A 17,885-nucleotide genomic window follows, 5' to 3' on the forward strand; every position below is an offset into this window, starting at 1 on the left:
TCTTATTGAAACATGTAAGATCCTGAGGGGACGTTTCTCCTTGTAGGCGAGACTAGAACTAGGGGCCACAGTTTAAAAATAAGGGGTCCCCCATTTAAGACGGAGATGAGGAGAATTTTTTTCTCTGAGGATCATGAGTCTGTGGAACTCCCTTCCCCACACAGCGGTGGAAGCAGGGTCATTGAATATTTTTAAGGCTGAGTTAGATCGATTCCTGATTAACAAGGGAGTCAAAGGTTGCAGTAGGTAGACAGGAAAGTAGGGTTGAGGTCACAATCAGATGAGCCATGGTCTTATCAAATGGCAGAGCAGGCTCGAAGGGCCGAATGGCCTACTCCTGCTCTTAATTCGTATGTATGTTTGTATGAGCTACTGCGGAAGGGTTCTTGCTAAATTATAATCCACCAACCGTTAGCGCGCGACTTGTATTTGAAGTTACTAGGCTGCTGGTTTACAAACTGAGGTATGCAGATCATTTGGGGGTGCATGAAGGGTCCCCAGGGGAAGTACATGACGTCAAAACATGACTTCTGGATTCCTCCTGGCTATTCCAGCGTTCAGCATTCAGCATGAAGACTGCTCGATCCTGGAAAATTTCAGGAAGAGCTGCACTGGGAAAACGCAAACGCAACTGCCCACTAGAACGTCAAGTTGCCAATCGCAATGCCTTGCGGGTTCACTTTCGGCTCAGTCAGATTTTGTAACAACAGAAGCACTCGTGCATATTGTTCACTCAAAATATGAGCGTAGTGACAATCTGCAAGGCGACGAACACTGCAGGTATTTGAAAGTCCTGGGTTTTGGATGGAATCGCCATCCCAAAAACAAGAAAGGTGAGACACAGTCAGATGAGTGTCACCTACAGTACGAACATTACTGCAGTCTCCACCTTTGGGTAGCTGCCATGGTCTTTTGTACATTTTAGAACAAGTCATTACACTTTGTTGCCGTTTTAGCAGACCTGCATTTTCTGCTCTTTAATAGTTTGCTGCAGTAGTTTTTTTGGTCACTTCTGAAGATCCTGCCCGAAAGAGCAGCGAAACCCTGAGTTTCAGTATTTGTCCTTTCATAGAATCATACTGTGGAGATGCCGGTGATGGACTGGGGTTGACAATTGTAAACAATTTTACAACACCAAGTTATAGTCCAGCAATTTTATTTTAAATTCACAAGCTTTCAGAGGCTTCCTCCTTCCTCAGGTGAATGTTGTGGAAATGAAATCCTCGAAATGAAATCGCATTTATAAATCACAGAACAATGCTTGGTGATTACAGACAGTTTTTTCAACTGCCCGTTGCCAAGGCAATTGATAGCCAAGTTCTGCACCCATGAGGACGGCCTCAACCGGGATCTTGGGTTCATGTCACGCTACACGTTACCCCACCAGCGAACAAATGTGATCTGTTTTCAATATAACGGGTCAGTTGCTGTCTTTTCTATGTTTCTACCTCTCTATCTCTGTTTTTTTTTGGTGATTTGTATATTCGGAGACCTTGTAGGTAACACCTGTCTGTCTGCACACTGATTGCCTTGGCAACGGGCAGTTGAAAAAACTGTCTGTAATCACCAAGCATTGTTCTGTGATTTATAAATGCGATTTCATTTCAAGGATTTCATTTCCAACAACGTTCACCTGAGGAAGGAGGAAGTCTCCGAAAGCTTGTGAATTTAAAATAAAATTGCTGGACTATAACTTGGTGTTGTAAAATTGTTTACTAGAATCATACAGCACAGAAGGAGGCCATTCAGCCCAACGTGGCTATACCGGTTATCTGAAAGAGCTACCGATTAGTCCCACTCCCCACTCTTTCCCCATAGCCCTGCAAATTTATTCCCCCTTTTCAAATACAACTGTCGGTGTATGTCTGGTTCCCGACATCCTTTGATTTACCAAAATTCCAATCTTGTTGAACTAACTTAATAGAAAACACTTTGTGTTTACGCAAGACAGCCCATGAGCTGGAGAGTGCTCATAGAAGGGTCATACTCAGCACAGGGTGTACAGGCCAAGAGTCATGTTCTTAGATCTAACTGAAGAGCAGTGCACAGGGAGGCTGCGCTTCTCCAGGCAAGCTGTTGCAGACCTCTGCAGCCTCCAGCAACAGGGCCCGCGGGATCGAAGTGCTATGCTCTGCCAGTGGCAAAGTCATCATAGCCCTTAGCCTCTTTGCCAATGGCACCTTCCAGTCACGTAGAGAAAGCAGACGGGCAGCCAATTTACCGACATGAGTGGATGGGCAGCCAGTCAATCATATTAAACTGAGATCCGGGAGTCAAAAGTGCCCGGGCCTCATACTGAGAGTATGGGGCTCCCTGCTCCCCCCTATTCCCGCACGGGGGGACACCCCCCCACCACACCGGGGACCCGCACGGGGGGACCCCCCCCCCCACACCGGGGACCCGCACGGGGGGACCCCCCCCCCCCCACACCGGGGACCCGCACGGGGGGACCCCCCCCCCCCACACCGGGGACCCGCACGGGGGGACCCCCCCCCCCCACACCGGGGACCCGCACGGGGGGACCCCCCCCCCCCACACCGGGGACCCGCACGGGGGGACCCCCCCCCCCACACCGGGGACCCGCACGGGGGGACCCCCCCCCCCCCACACCGGGGACCCGCACGGGGGGACCCCCCCCCCCCCACACCGGGGACCCGCACGGGGGGACCCCCCCCCCCACACCGGGGACCCGCACGGGGGGACACCCCCCCCACACCGGGGACCCGCACGGGGACACCCCCTCCCACCTATTCCCACACTAAGGACAGTATGGGGTCTTTCCACACTAAGGACAGTATGGGGTCTTTCCACACTAAGGACAGTATGGGGACTTCGCACTCCCCCCTATTCCCACACTATGGAAAGTATGGGGACGTCCCACCCCTCACCCTATTCCCACCAAGTTAAAATCAGGGCAAGAGCCTCTTGTAGACGCCCACAGTTGCTGCCCAGTATTTCTTCCCTTTGTCTATTATTTATTCATTAATATTCAAACTAAAATAAAGCAAAAATATGACAAATCAGAACACTTTTTATTTATTGTACAATATAAATATGAATCAGAAAACATCAGTATCCGATTTTTAAACACCCACATCACCCATGCAGGGGTCTAATGGCCTTTCCTCATCCTGGACATTACTTCTGCTTTAACTATCAATGAGGTGTTACTTTTTTCTGATGTTAGTGAGGCTCCCAGGTCCAACATTCCAAACAGACTCACTCACTCCTTTTGCCTGTCAGCACACTTACCCAGCCACATCTGATAAAAGAGTGCTTCAAGTGTTCAATCTCTGCTGCAAAACAGAATATTTTCAAAACTAATCATGCAAAGAATGGGAATCCTTCCATCTCCCACCCTCCCCCCTTCCAGTTGAGGTAAGCTGCTTTAGCTGGGCCCTATCTATTGGCCGATGGGACACTCACTTTGTTGTGACCGCAATAATTTTTTTAAATGGGCAGTCAATCAGCAAATTTGATACGTCACTTTTTAAAATCAGGAAAATTTCCAGTTGTCTCAAAACCAGACATGGGCAAATAAAACAGAAGGCTGGCAACAGTAGTAAGAATGCCTTGTGATTGGTACAACTTTTAAACCACTCCATCACTACCAGATTGCATAAAGGACTTCCTAACCTCAAAATCTCACCTCTTCGCTACATCAGGGGCAATCTGATCAAATCAGACGGTAGCTGTCAGCAGGATTATGAATTTCCTGTTACCTTCAATAACTTTGAAACCATCTTTAAACTCTATATTTTCTTGTTATATATTAATGACCTGGACTTGGATATGGGGAGTACAATGTCGCAGTTTGAGGATGATACAAAACTTGGCAACATAGTAAATAGTGAGCAGGATAGTAGCAGACTTCAGGAGGACATAGACAGACACATGGCAGATGCAATTTAACACGGATAAGTGGAAGGTGATGCATTTTGGGAGGAACAACATGGAGAGGCAATATAATCTAAATGATACTATTTTGAGTGGGGTGCGAGAGCAGAGGGACGCATATTCACAAATCTTTGAAGGTGGCAGGGCAAGTTGATAAGGCAGTTAAGAAAGTGTATGGGATACTTGGCTTTGTAAATAGGGGCATTGAATACAAAAACAAGGAAGTCATGCTAAACCTTTACAAATGATTGGTTGGGCCACAGCTGGAGTAAGGTGTACAATTCTACAAAATGAAGTAGTCTAGCTGAAGTAAAGCAGTGGTGAACAGAATTAAAAACAAGAAGTCTGCAAAAGACTCTTTGAGCAGGACAGAGATAAGGGCCTGGAGTTTCTCCGTTCTGGTGCAATCCGGAAGTTAGACACAGAATTGCGCGTGAAGCTGCACCCATTTTCTGATGTCAAGTTACACTCATGTATCCTCACAATCTCTTTAGAATATGCCCAAACTTAAATCACGTTAAAAAAAATCAAAGCCCAAGGAAAACGCCAAACCCACACCATAATTTCTCCTCTTGAAGTATGAAAATTAAAGTTTCAACTTATTTCACCATCATTCGTGCACATCAGGCACAGTGCGTTTCAGAAACTATAATCATAAGAACATAAGAAATAGGAGCAGGAGTAGGCCAATCAGCCCTTCGAGCCTGCTCCGCCATTTAATAAGATCATGGCTGATCTGATCCTAACCTCAAATCTAAATTCATGTCCAATTTCCTGCCCGCTCCCCGTAACCCCTAATTCCCTTCACTTCCAGGAAACTGTCTATTTCTGCTTTGAATTTATTCAATGATGTAGCTTCCACAGCTTCCTGGGGCAGCAAATTCCACAGACCTACCACCCTCTGAGTGAAGAAGTTTCTCCTCATCTCAGTTTTGAAGGAGCAGCCCCTTATTCTAAGATTATGCCCCCTAGTTCTAGTCTCACCCAACCTTGGGAACATCCTCACCGCATCCACCCGATCAAGCCCCTTCACAATCTCATATGTTTCAATAAGATCGCCTCTCATTCCTCTGAACTCCAATGAGTAGAGTCCCAATCTCTCCTCATATGTCCGCCCCCTCATCCCCGGGATTAACCGAGTGAACCTTCTTTGTACTGCCTCGAGAGCAAGTATGTCTTTTCTTAAGTATGGACACCAAAACTGTATGCAGTATTCCAGGTGCGGTCTCACCAATACCTTATATAACTGCAGCAATACCTCCCTGTTTTTATATTCTATCCCCCTAGCGATAAAAGCCAACATTACGTTGGCCTTCTTGATCACCTGCTGCACCTGCATACTAACTTTTTGATTTTCTTGCACTAGGACCCCCAGATCCCTTTGTACAGCAGTACTTTCCAGTCTCTTGCCATCAAGAAAATAACTTGCTCTCTGGTTTTTCCTGCCAAAGTGCATAACCTCACATTTTCCAATATTGTATTGCATCTGCCAAATCTCCGCCCACTCACCCAGCCTGTCAATATCCCCCTGCAGGTTTTTTATGTCCTCCTCACTCTCTACTTTCCCTCCCATCTTTGTATCATATGCAAACTTCGATATGTTGCACTCGGACCCCTCCTCCAAATCGTTAATATAGATCATAAAGAGTTGGGGACCCAGCACCGACCCCTGCGGAACACCACTGGCCACTGGTTGCCAGTCCGAGAATGAACCATTTATCCCAACACTGTCAGGAAATCAGGAAAGCTTTTCAATTTTTAATGTGACTAATACTTAAGCCATAAAAATGCATTAAAAGAAACAGAAAATACAGAGTAAGTCTCAGTGAAGATAAGTTTGTTGAAAACGCTCAAAAAAGTGGAATAAAACACCAGGAGAATGACCCTCTTTCCTGCTGCTCCTGAAAATTTGTTCGCAATGTGGAGACCCCCTCGAAATGAGCGCAATTGGAGGATACTCGCATGAGAGTTGAGGCGTGGCCAGTTTTGTGAGCAGAGATTCATTCTGGTGGAGGGTTTGATGGACAGCCGTGGAAGATCAAGGAGACTTGGGCGTTTTGTAGTTATGTGCGTAACTCACTTATGACTAAAATTCCACGATCTTTTAAGCCATGTAATTGGTTTGTGCCCAGATTACGCTCGTCTCTGGGCACCAATGCAGAGGAAATTCCAGGTCAATAATTATATGATGAGATAAGCAGGTATGTAAAAACAACAATGTAATGTTGCAACCAGTGCCGTACAGGATTGCTTCTTGGCTCAAGGGGATGGAGTAAGCCCGTCATCCACACGATGGGAGATATCCGAGGCCCAAGCCATTTCCATGGTCAGGCTTCATTAGAGTCGTCAGTAAGCCAATCGTGCTTTTGGAGTAGCTTGCCAATCTACTCCAGCAGCTTCACCACCAGAGCCCAGCTGGTCCTGACAAGTTAGAGGGCAGGGGAAGTCTGCCTGTGTTGGGCACTGGAGGGGGCAGGGAGGAAATTCTTGTGGGGCCAGGAGACGCTTTAATGCATCAATTAAAAACCATAGATGCAGTTAAGGGGAAGTTAGATAAGCACAAGAGAAAAAGGAATAGAAAGATATGCTGATAGGGTTAGATGAAGAGGGATGGGAGGGGACTCGTGTGCAGCATAAATGCTGGCATAGACCAGTTGGGCTGAATTACTCGTTACTGTACTGTAAATTCTATGTAAACTTTTTCTGAGCAGCCTGCAGTGACTCTTATGCACCACTGGTTATCAGGATCCTATTGATGTCATATGACCCCGATTTGATTGGGACAATGAGGCCCCTGAGCTGCTCATTCATAAGCCACCCCACCCTGACCCTGTCAAAATGGCGCAGATCCAGACGTTGGTGGTGAAAGGTGGCGTAGATGCTGCATTGCAATTTTCATCGCACTGCCGGACCATTACTTGTGTTGGGTGGGGGGGGGGGGGGCGTAGAATGAGAATCAGCCCCAAAGTGTCAAGGGACCAGTGATAACTTGCATCTAAATCTGGCTTTTACAAGTGACCAGCATACTATCCGGAACACAGTAGTGTAGCCTCCAGGGACTACTGACTACATATGATTAAATGTCAAAATATCGAGCAATCACCAGCAGCAAGAACTGAGACTAAACAAATCATCCTCCAAAGAAACAAGGGGGTGAGAGGGGGAGGGGAATAAATTGTATTTATATAGTGCCTTTCACATCCTCAGAATGTCCCAAAGTTCTTCACATTCCATGAATTACTTTTAAAGTGTAGTCACTATTGTAATGTAGGCAAACAGGGCAGCCCGTTAGCACACAGCAGACAGCAATAAGATAAATGAGCAATTAATCTGTTTTGATGCCATTAGTCGAGAGTTAAATGTTGGTCAGGACATTAATGAAAGATACCTCAGTTGAGGAAAAATGGAACATTTAAAACTATGTTGAATATTATGCTATACAAGTATATACCCAGGAAAAGTATAAGCTAAAAAATAAAGTTACCAAAATAAAAAAAAATCTGTGGCACAGTATCAAGTCTCTCAGAAAAGTCTTCACACACAATTACTTTTGAAAATGCAGTGACTTATGCAGGTAGACCTGACAACCACTTTGCATATAGCAACATCTCAAAACCATCAATGATATGAATAACTAAATATTTTTTGATGGTGTTGATTGAAGGAGGAATATTGGCCAGAAATCTTGGAAAACTATTCTTTGAATAGTGCCGCGATCTTCAAAATTTGCCCGAACCAGCAATCAGGCCTCAGATTAGCATCCAATCTGAAGGACAGCACCTCCAACAATGCAACATTCGTTTAGGACCACACTGCAGCAACAGCCTTAACTATATGAAGAAGCTCAAAAATGACTGAATACCAAGGAAGAAGATGCTGCCAGAGTCTCAGTAAAGGAAGATAGAGTTGAGATGCTGGATGGACTAAAAATTGATAAAGAAGAGGCACTTGAAAGGCTAGCTGTACTTAAAGTAGATAAGTCACCCGGTCCGGATGGGATGCATCCTCGGTTGCTGAGGGAAGTAAGGGTGGAAATTGGGGAGGTACTGGCCATAATCTTCCAAACATCTTTAGATACAGGGGTGGTGCCAGAGGACTGGAGAATGCAAATGTTATACCTTTGCTCAAAAAGGGGTGTAAGGATAAACCCAGCAACTACAGACCAGTCAGTTTAACCTCAGTGGTGAGGAAACTTTTAGAAACAATAATCCAGGACAGAATGAACAGTCACTTGGATGAGTGTAGATTGATTAGGGAAAGCCAGCACGGATTTTGTTAAAGGCAAATCATGTTTAACTAACCTGATAGAGTTTTTTGGTGAGGTAACAGAGGGTTGATGAGGGCAATACAGTTTTTGTGGTGTAAATGGACTTTCAAAAGGCGTTTGATAAAAAGTGCCGCACGGTAGGCTTACCATCAAGATTACAGCCCATGGAATAAAGGGGGCAGTAGCAACATGGATACAGAATTGGCTAAGGGACAGGAAACAGAGTAGTGGTGAACGGTTGTTCTTCTGACCAGAGGGAGATGTACAGTGGTGTTCCCCAGGGGTCAGTGCTGGGACCACTGCTTTTCTTGATATATATTAATGGCTTGAACTTGGGTGTACAGGGCACAATTCCAAAATTTGCAGATGACACAAAACTTGGAAGTGTAGTAAACAGTGAGGGGAATAGTGATAGACTTCAAAAGGATATAGACAGACTGGTGGCATTACCGGACACGTGGCAGATGAAATTCAACGCAAAAAACGCAAAGTGATATATTTCGGTAGGGGGAACGAGGAGAGGCAATATAAACTAGAGGGCACAACTCTAAAAGAGGTACAGGAACAGAGAGATCTGGGGCTAAATGTGCACAAATCGTTGAAGGTGGCAGGGCAGGTTGAGAAAGCGGTTAAAAAAGCATACGGGATCCTGGGCTTTATAAATAGGGGCATTGAGTACAAAAGTATGGAAGTCATGATGAACCTTTATAAAACACTGGTGCGGTCACAACGGAGTAGTGTGTCCAGTTCTGGGCACCGCACTTTAGGAAAGATGTGAAGGCCTTAGAAAAGGCGCAGAAGAGATTTACTAGAATGATTCCAGGGCTGAGGGACCTTAGTTATGTGGATAGACTGGGGTTGTTCTCCTCGGAACAGAGACGGTTGCGAGGAGTTTTGATAGAGGTAGTCAAAATCATGAAGGGTCTAGACAGAGTAGATAAAGAGAAACTGTTCCATTGGCAGAAGGGTCAAGAACCAGAGGACATAGATTTAAGGTGATTGGCAAAAGAACCAAAGGTGACGCGAGGAAAAACTTTTTTTTTACACAAGTGGTTAGGATCTGGAATGCACTGCCCGAGGGGGTGGTGGAGGCAGATTCAATCATGGCTTCAAAAGGGAACTGGATAAGTACCTGAAAAGGAAAAAATTTGCAGGGCTACAGGGATAGGGCAGGGAGTGGGACTAGCTGGATTGCTCTTGCATAGAGCCGGTGCGGACTCGATGGGCCGAATGATCTCCCTCCGTGCCGTAACCTTTTTATGATTCTATGATCAAACTCTAAGAGGAAACATGGCATCTCATCAATATTAAATGACATAGGTAAATTAAACTCAGAACACTTAGCCAAAATAGGGCCACAGGAGACAAAATTTAAATAAGTGAATTAAGGATTTAGCAAGAACTTCTTTACTCAAAGTGTAATCTCCCAGGCAAGGCAAGTAGAGCCAAAAATATTGAGGACCCTGAAAATACAGTTTGATGGAAGCGTGTAGGGAGTGGAAAGAAAGGCATTGAAGGACTAAGTGGGCTTTTCTTGATGAATCGTTCTCGATGACCAAAATTGGCATTTTTTTTTAAATGGGAATGTTTTATAAATATCAGACAGTACTGTACAACTACTTTTAAACTATTGTTTTACACAGTCAAAAAAGCCAATGTAAATTCACCAGGTCAAAAGTTCCATGTTAACAGGAAAAAGAATTTCACCAGGCAAATTGTGCCTTTAACATAAGACAAGTCATTCATCCCATTGAAGCACACCCCTCTGCTAAAGGCGACAATATCTTCAGGGGCCCAAATTCAGAATCATTAAAACCAAGTTGCAAAATGCTGTTTAAACTCATGTTCAACTTACCTATACTGAAAAAAGCTGCAATGTATTTTGATGTAGAAGCAGCAACGATATTGAAGAAGAAAATCCAGTTGGTTATCACTCACCTGCTTGGATCAGTCGGTCATCCTCCTCTACTCCACGATAACTTTTCTGCTGCGACTGTGAAATCCTGTGTTGCAAGGTTGCTCGTTCCTGTTCGGTCTTCAACAGTTGAGAGCGTAAATCATCTATCTAAATTCACAGATAAGACTCAGTGGGATCAGCAGAGCATTACCATTTTTGCATTTCATACCTTTTCATCATGCAAGTGTTTTCTGTGTTCAGTAGCAGACGTGTCCAGCAGTTAAATAGAACATTGCTCAAGTTATTAAACTTTTCTAGCAATGAACAATGGGGAAATAAAACATTATCTGGCATCCTCATTCAGAAACAGTTCTGAATAGATTTATTCAGTACAGAAATAAAATGCGACTGACACCAAGTCAGTACAATCAAGGCAAACAAGGATATCCAGCCATATTCCGTGGAGCAAACAGACTGTCCACAGCTGTCAACGAGCTGCATTTAAAAACACAGGAAGTCTTGGTCATTTGGTATGTGAGGCAGCACAAGAGGGGATACTGTGACAAAAGTAAAGGTGGTTTTAGATGAATGCATTCTAGTTATGGTCAGAAATAAAAAAGGGAAAGAAAACTGCAAGTCTGAAATAAACAGAAAATACTGGAAATACATCAGCACCCGAAAGAGACGTCAGTCCTTCATTAGAACTCCTGATTCCACTTAAGAACAACAACTTGCATTTATATAGCGCCTTTATCATAATAAAACATCCCAAGGCGCTTCACAGGAGTGTAATCAAACAAAATTTGACAGAGCCACATAAGGAGACATTAGGACAGGTGACCAAAAGCTTGGTCAAAGAGGTAGGTTTTAAGGAGCATCTTAAAAAGGAGAGGGGTGGAGGGTTTAGGGAGGGAATTCCAGTGTTTAGCGCTGAAGGCAATGTTAGGGCAAAAGAAATCAGGGATGCACAAGTGGCCAGAACTGGAGGAGTGCAAAGATCTCAGAGGGTTGGAGGAGGTTACAGAGATAGGGAGGGGCGAGGCCATGGAGGGATTTGAAAACAAGGATGAGAACATTAAATTCGATGCGTTGCTGGACCGGGAGCCAATGTAGGTCGGCAAGCACAGGGGGTGATGGATGAGCGGGATTTGGTGCAAGTTAGGATACGGGCAGAATTAAGTGTCCACAGCTGAAACATTGAGCTGTCCTTTTTCTTCACAGCCGACAACAATGGACCTGCTGTCTATTTCCAGCATTTTCTGTTTCAGGTTATACATAGAAGTTAAAACAAGGAAACAGGCCATTTGGCCCAATCAGTCCATTTCACCCAATCAGTCCATTTCAGCGTTCACCCTCCACACAAGCAAATAGTCCTAATTATATTTACCTGCCTGTTTCAAATGCTGATGTTTTTGGGTCTCTGAAACATACTCTATTCTCACCAAAGTCACAAGCAGCTAACTTCTTCCAAGGACATGCCAAATGCATGCTTTAATCCCACAAAGTGGCGCACAACAGCAACGCACGAGAATTCCCTTGCATTTTCTTTCCCTTCCCCAAGATTCGGCACTTGTCATGTGGTGAATTATAAATTAATGGCAGCAGTTTCATACTGCAAATACAGTATTCCAAAACTGGTCTGGAACTTGCTTGGCAGATACTTGGGGGAAACCTAGCTCAGGGTCATAAACTTTCTTCTACGTGTCTCATTTAAAGAAGCATGCACAAGAATGCCTATTGACCTTTGGAAAGGTGATTCTGAACCAGGCTTCTCTTTGGGATTTCAAGGAACTGCTCGAACCAGATTTTGTTTATGTAAATGAACACTCCTTCAGGCGGCTCTCTGTCAGGCACCAACCAAATGAGTGAGCAAGAATGCTTGACAACCATGCCCACTTATCATCAGGGTCTGAATAAGGAGGAAAAAAAAAAATCACCTTTTAAAAGCCCAGTGCACAGTCCTTCCCACTAGTCAGCATGGCAACGCACATCTATACCGAAACAAGCTTATATAGCTGTAGTACCCAATTCCAGTGGGTGGCAGAGTCTTAGAACTTACAGCACTATCTTACACTGCAAGTTTCTGCACAGCATCATCCATGGCTGGAATCGGATATACCGATGCACTTCAGTTATAATGCCAGGCAAACATAAGAATCAGGGAGCAGTCAGAAATGGGGGAAATTATAAATGGGGAACAAAGAAATGGCAGAACAATTAAACACATACTTTGGTTCCCTCTTCACAAAGGAGGACACAAATAACCTCCCAGAAATGTTAGGGAACCAAGGGTCTAGTGAGAGGGAGAAACTGAAGGAAATCGGTATTAGTAAAAAAAAGTGCTAGGGAAATTAATGGGGCTAAAGGCTGACAAATCCCCAGGGCCTGATAATCTACATCCCACAGTACTAAAGGGAGTGGCCCTGGAAATAGTGGATGCATTGGTGGTCATCTTCCAAAATTCTATAGACTCTGGAACTGTTCCTACAGATTGGAGGGTGGCAAATGTAACCCCATTATTTAAAAAAGGGAGAGAAAAAACAGGGAATTACAGACCAGTTAGCCTAACATCAGTAGTGGGGAAAATGCTAGAGTCTATTATAAAGGATGTGATAACAGAACTCTTGGAAGGCATTAATGGGATTGGACAAAGTCAGCATGGGTTTAGGAAGGGGAAATCATGCTTAACAAATCTACTGGAGTTTTTTGAGAATGTAACTGGTAGAATATATAGGGGAGAACCAGTGGATGTGGTGTACTTGGATTTTCAGAAGGCTTTTGATAAGGTCTCACACAAGAGGTTAGTGTGCTAAATTAAAGCACATGGGATTAGGGGGAATACACTGGCATGGATTGAAAATTGGTTGACAGACAGGAAACAGAGAGTAGGAATAAACTGGTCTTTTTCCAGGTGGCAGGCAGTGACTAGTGGGGTACCGCAGGGATCAGTGCTTGGGCCCAGCTATTCACAATATATATCAATGATTTGGATGAGGGAACTAAATATAATATTTCCAAGTTTGCAGACGACACAAAGCTGGGGTGGAATGTGAGCTGTGAGGAGGATGCAAAGAGGCTCCAATGTGATTTAGACAAGTTGGGTGAGTGGGCAAGAACATGGCAGATGCAGTATAACGTGGATAAATGTGAGGTTATTCACTTTGGTTGTAAAAACAGAAAGACAGATTATCATCTGAATGGTGATAGATTGGGAAAAGGGGAGGTGCAACGGGACCTGGGTGTCCTTGTGCACCAGTCACTGAAAGCGAGCATTCAGGTGCAGCAAGCAGTTAGGAAGGCGAATGGTATGTTGGCATTCTTGCAAGAGGATTTGAGTACAGGAGCTGGGGTGTCTTACTGCAGTTGTACAGGGCCATGGTGAGACCACATCTGGAGTGTTGCATGCAGTTTTGGTCTCCCTATCTGAGGAAGGATGTCCTTGCCATGGAGGGAGTGCAACCAAGGTTTATCAGACTGAGGTATGAGGAGAGATTGGGTCGACTAGGCCTATATTCACTCGAGTTTAGAAGAACGAGGGGTGATCTCATCGAAACATATAAAATTCTACTAGATGCAGGGAGGATGTTCCCGATGGATGGGGAATTCATAACCAGGGGTCACAGTCTCAGGATATGGGGTATGCCATTTAGAACAGAGATGAGGAGAAATTCCTTCACTCAGAGGGTGGTGAACCTGTGGAATTCTCTACCACAGAAGGCAGTAAAGGCCAAGTCATTAAATATATTCAAGAAGGAGATAGATATATTTCTTAATGCTAAAAGGATTAAGGGGTATGGGGAAAAAGCAGGAACAGGGTACTGAGTTAGACGATCAGCCATCATCATTTTGAATGACAGAGCAGGCCCGAAGGGCCGAATGGCCTACTCTTGCTCCTATTTTCTATGATTCTATGAAACTTGGGGAGGGGGAGGGGGAAGAGAAACAGAAGGGAAGATCAAAGAGATAAAGTTGCAAAAGAAAGTGGTTTGAAAACTAGAAGATAAAAGATGGGACTCATCCAAGAACTTAAAAACTCAACAACAGGATGCAGCTGGAGGGACCTCCCAACACTGACCTTCATTTTTAATGTGGGCACAGTAAATCTTGAGGATCGTGGCTATGCTACTGGACAAGCAAGGCAGAGGTCAAGAGTTCAAATCCTACCATGGCTGTGAAACTGAATTCAATTAATCATGTAGCTAGGAGTACAGTGACGCATATTATGGAGGCAATGGAGCAGCTCTTCTGCCCGCAATGTCTCACACGGCAGCTAATTTGTGCACAATATCCCACAAACAGCAATGGAACGAATATTATTTAATAGATTAAGTGCTCACGTCCTGCAGTGGGGCTTAAAGCCATAATCTTTAAGAATTTAGAGGTTCGCCACTTGCAATATATGATGGGGAGGCTCTTTGTTAATTGATAGAGTATGCAGATGGAACAGCTTATGTTCCTGGTTTAAATATCCAGCTTAAGATCTAATAATTCTTAGGCTGTCAATCACCTTCAAGGAGCAGCATAACAATATCGCTCCAATTTGTAGCTGTTAGCCACGGTTCAGGAGAGGTTTCATTCCACACCCCTAGGACAATTATGACCACATACACCACCTAAGAATAAATCGGAACAATAACAGAGAATTTCTTCTCAGACTTTAGCGTACCTGACTGGCCAGTGTTTCCCGACTTCCTTCCGACTGATCCAACCTTCGCCGTGTGCGGCCAAGCTCTTGTTCAATCTGAACATACAATACAGAAATAGGTAAGTACAAAAGGCATTAAGATGTAGTTAATATACAGCAAACCTCCCATGACGTTGCTCGCAGGTAGTCTGGGGTTCGGAGCACTGTGGATCTTTTCTGCTAACCTAACCTGTCCCTCTAAGGCCACTGATCTTAATAGGAAAATCCAGACAATTATGGCCACTCAAACTGCTGAGGTCAGACCACAGTTTTATTGGCTTATAAATTTCAGACTCCAGGTCAGTGAATCATAGAGCGCGTGAGGCGGCAATTTGGCCCATCGAGCCTATGTTGGCTCTTTGAACTATCCAATTAGTCTCCCCCTCTGCTATCTCCCCATAGCCTTACAAATTTTTCCCCACAAGATATTATCTAATTTCCTTTCGAAAGTTACTATTAAATCTGCTTTCACCACTCTTTCAGGCAGTGCATTCCAGATCACAACTCGCTGCCTCGAAAAAAAAATTCTCCTCATCTTGCCTCTGGTTCTTTTGGCAATTATCTTAAATCTGTGTCCTCTGGTTACTGACCCTCCTGCCAGTGGAAACAGTTTCTCCTTATTTATTCTATCAAAACCATCTCAGCTCCAAGGGGAGCAATCCCAATGACCAGAAACTTAACTGGACCAGCCATATAAATACTGTGGCTACGAGAGCAGGTCAGAGGCTGGGTATTCTGCGGCGAGTGACTCACCTCCTGACTCCCCAAAGCCTTTCCACCATCTACAAGGCACAAGTCAGGAGTGTGATGGAATACTCTCCACTTGCTTGGATGAGTGCAGCTCCAACAACACTCAAGAAGCTCAACACCATCAAAGATAAAGCAGCCCGCTTGATTGGCACCCCATCCACCACCCTAAACATTCACTCCCTTCACCACCAGCGCACTGTGGCTGCAGTGTGCACCATCCACAGGATGCACTGCAGCAACTCGCCAAGGCTTCTTCGACAGCACCTCCCAAACCCACGACCTCTACCACCTAGAAGGACAAGAGCAGCAGGCACATGGGAACAACACCACCTGCACGTTCCCCTCCAAGTCACACACCATCCCGACTTGGAAATATATCGCCGTTCCTTCATTGTCGCTGGGTCAAAATCCTGGAACTCCCTTCCTAACAGCACTGTGGGAGAATCGTCACCACACGGACTGCAGCGGTTCAAGGCGGCGGCTCACCACCACCTTCTCAAGGGCAATTAGGGATGGGCAATAAATGCTGGCCTCGCCAGCGACACCCACATCCCGTGAACGAATATATAAAAAAAAAGATACAGCATAGGAGGCCGCCATTTGGCCCATTGTGCCTGTGCCAGCTCTTTGGAAGAGCTATCCAATTAGTCCCACACCCCTGCTCTTTCCCCATAACCCTGCAAATTTTTCCCCTTCAAGTATTTATCCAATTCCCTTTTGAAAGTGCATTCCAGATCATAACAACTCGCCGTGTTAAAAAAAAGAGAAACTGTTCCCATTGGTGGAAGGATCGATTGGCAAGAGAACCAATGGCGACGTGAAGAAAAACCTTTTTACGCAGCGAGTAGTTATGATCTGGAATGCGCTGCCTGAAGAGGAAGCAGATTCAATTGTGGCTTTCAAAAAGGAATTGGATAAATATTTGAAGGGAAAAAGTTTGCAGGGCTACAGGGAAAGAGCAGGGGAATGGAACTAACTGAATTGTTCTTACAAAGAGCCGGCACGTGCTCGATGGGCCGAATGCCCGCATTCAGTGCTATAACCATTCTATGATTCATGTTCAGGTTATTAATATATATCAAAAAGAGCAGTGGTCCTAATACCGACCTCTGGGGACCACCACTGTATACCTCACTCCAGTCTGAAAAACAATCGTTCACCACTGCTCCCTGTTTTCTGTCCCTTAGCCAATTTTGTATCCACGCTGCCACTGTCCCTTTAATCCCATGGACTTCAATTTTGCTAACAAGTCTATTAAGTGGTACTTTAATCAAATGCTTGATTGCTTTCTTTCTAAAAAAAATGCTTTTGCATGTGTTACACAGAGTGATATCATCCCTAAGCATCCACTGCATTCCATATCTCAAAGAGCTCAACTCACAAGACTAGAAACCAAAATGACCTATTCATAGGCAAGTTAGCATTTGCAAGTTTAACAAAAAAAACTCAAAACAGTAGTCTGGCAGAATGCTCATACAGAACCAACAGAATACTCAAATCCTGACAAGAAGATAGCTTGTGTTTTTTTTTTAAATCTGTTCTGGGGTACAGGCAACAGTGGCACAGCCACTTTTATTGCCCATCCCTACATGCCCCAGAGAAGGTGAGGACTGCCTTCTTACTTCATCGTGATTCTTTTAATAGCTGAGCGTCGCTGCTAAACCACTTCAGAGGCCATTAAGAGTCAACCAATTAGTAGACTAGGATCCAGTGCGTACGATGGAAATCATTTTGATGTGCTTCTGCACTTCCAGTGTTAAATCTAATGGGAAAAGAATCAATAAACATCATGGGCCAGTTAGACACTAGCCTTTTACTTCCGACGTGGGTTTGAATCAAGCCTAGACTGATGGGATGAAAGTCTCCTCTGTCTATTGGCTGTAAGGATCCTGTATGAATTGAGTTTGGGCAGTTTCAATCCAGTTGCTAATGTATATACAACCACATGACAAAACTTCCCCTAATTTGGCATTAACTGTAATCTCTCTCAGGGCCCATTGGATGGCTGGTGTACGAAATGGAAAAACGTCAGTGATGTTTATTGGAAACAATGCTGAGGGACAGTATTATTCGACATATAGAAAGGCGCGGATCAATCAAAGACAGTCAGCATGGATTTGTTAAGGGAAGGTCGTGTCTGACTAACTTGATTGAATTTTTTTGGAGGTAACAAGGAGGGTCAGTGAGGGTAGCACGTTTGATGTAATCTACATGGATTTGAGCAAGGCTTTTGACAAGGTCCCACATGACAGACTGGTCAGAAAAGTAAAAGCCGATGGGATCCAAGGGAAAGTGGCAAATTGGATCCAAAATTGGCTCAGTGGCAGGAAGCAAAGGGTAATGGTCGACAGGTATTTTTGTGACTGGAAGGCTGTTTCCAGTGGGGTGCT

General features: G+C 44.5%; 1 protein-coding gene across 5 annotated transcripts in view; it reads right to left on the reverse strand.

Annotated features, from left to right (window-relative positions):
• LOC137326706 (centrosomal protein of 128 kDa-like) overlaps positions 1–17,885 on the reverse strand; it is a 359,621-nt gene that overhangs the window by 261,330 nt on the left and 80,406 nt on the right. For all 5 annotated transcript variants that reach the window (XM_067992037.1, XM_067992041.1, XM_067992038.1 and 2 more), the window contains exons 10-11: positions 14,728–14,802; positions 10,103–10,229 (exon numbers count right to left, since the gene is read on the reverse strand). In XM_067992037.1, the coding sequence (XP_067848138.1) occupies positions 10,103–10,229; positions 14,728–14,802 (202 nt within the window). The remainder of the gene's footprint in view (positions 1–10,102; positions 10,230–14,727; positions 14,803–17,885) is intronic.

The sequence above is a fragment of the Heptranchias perlo genome, chromosome 10 (genome assembly GCF_035084215.1).
Source record: "Heptranchias perlo isolate sHepPer1 chromosome 10, sHepPer1.hap1, whole genome shotgun sequence".
In the NCBI taxonomy this organism is placed as follows: domain Eukaryota; kingdom Metazoa; phylum Chordata; class Chondrichthyes; order Hexanchiformes; family Hexanchidae; genus Heptranchias; species Heptranchias perlo.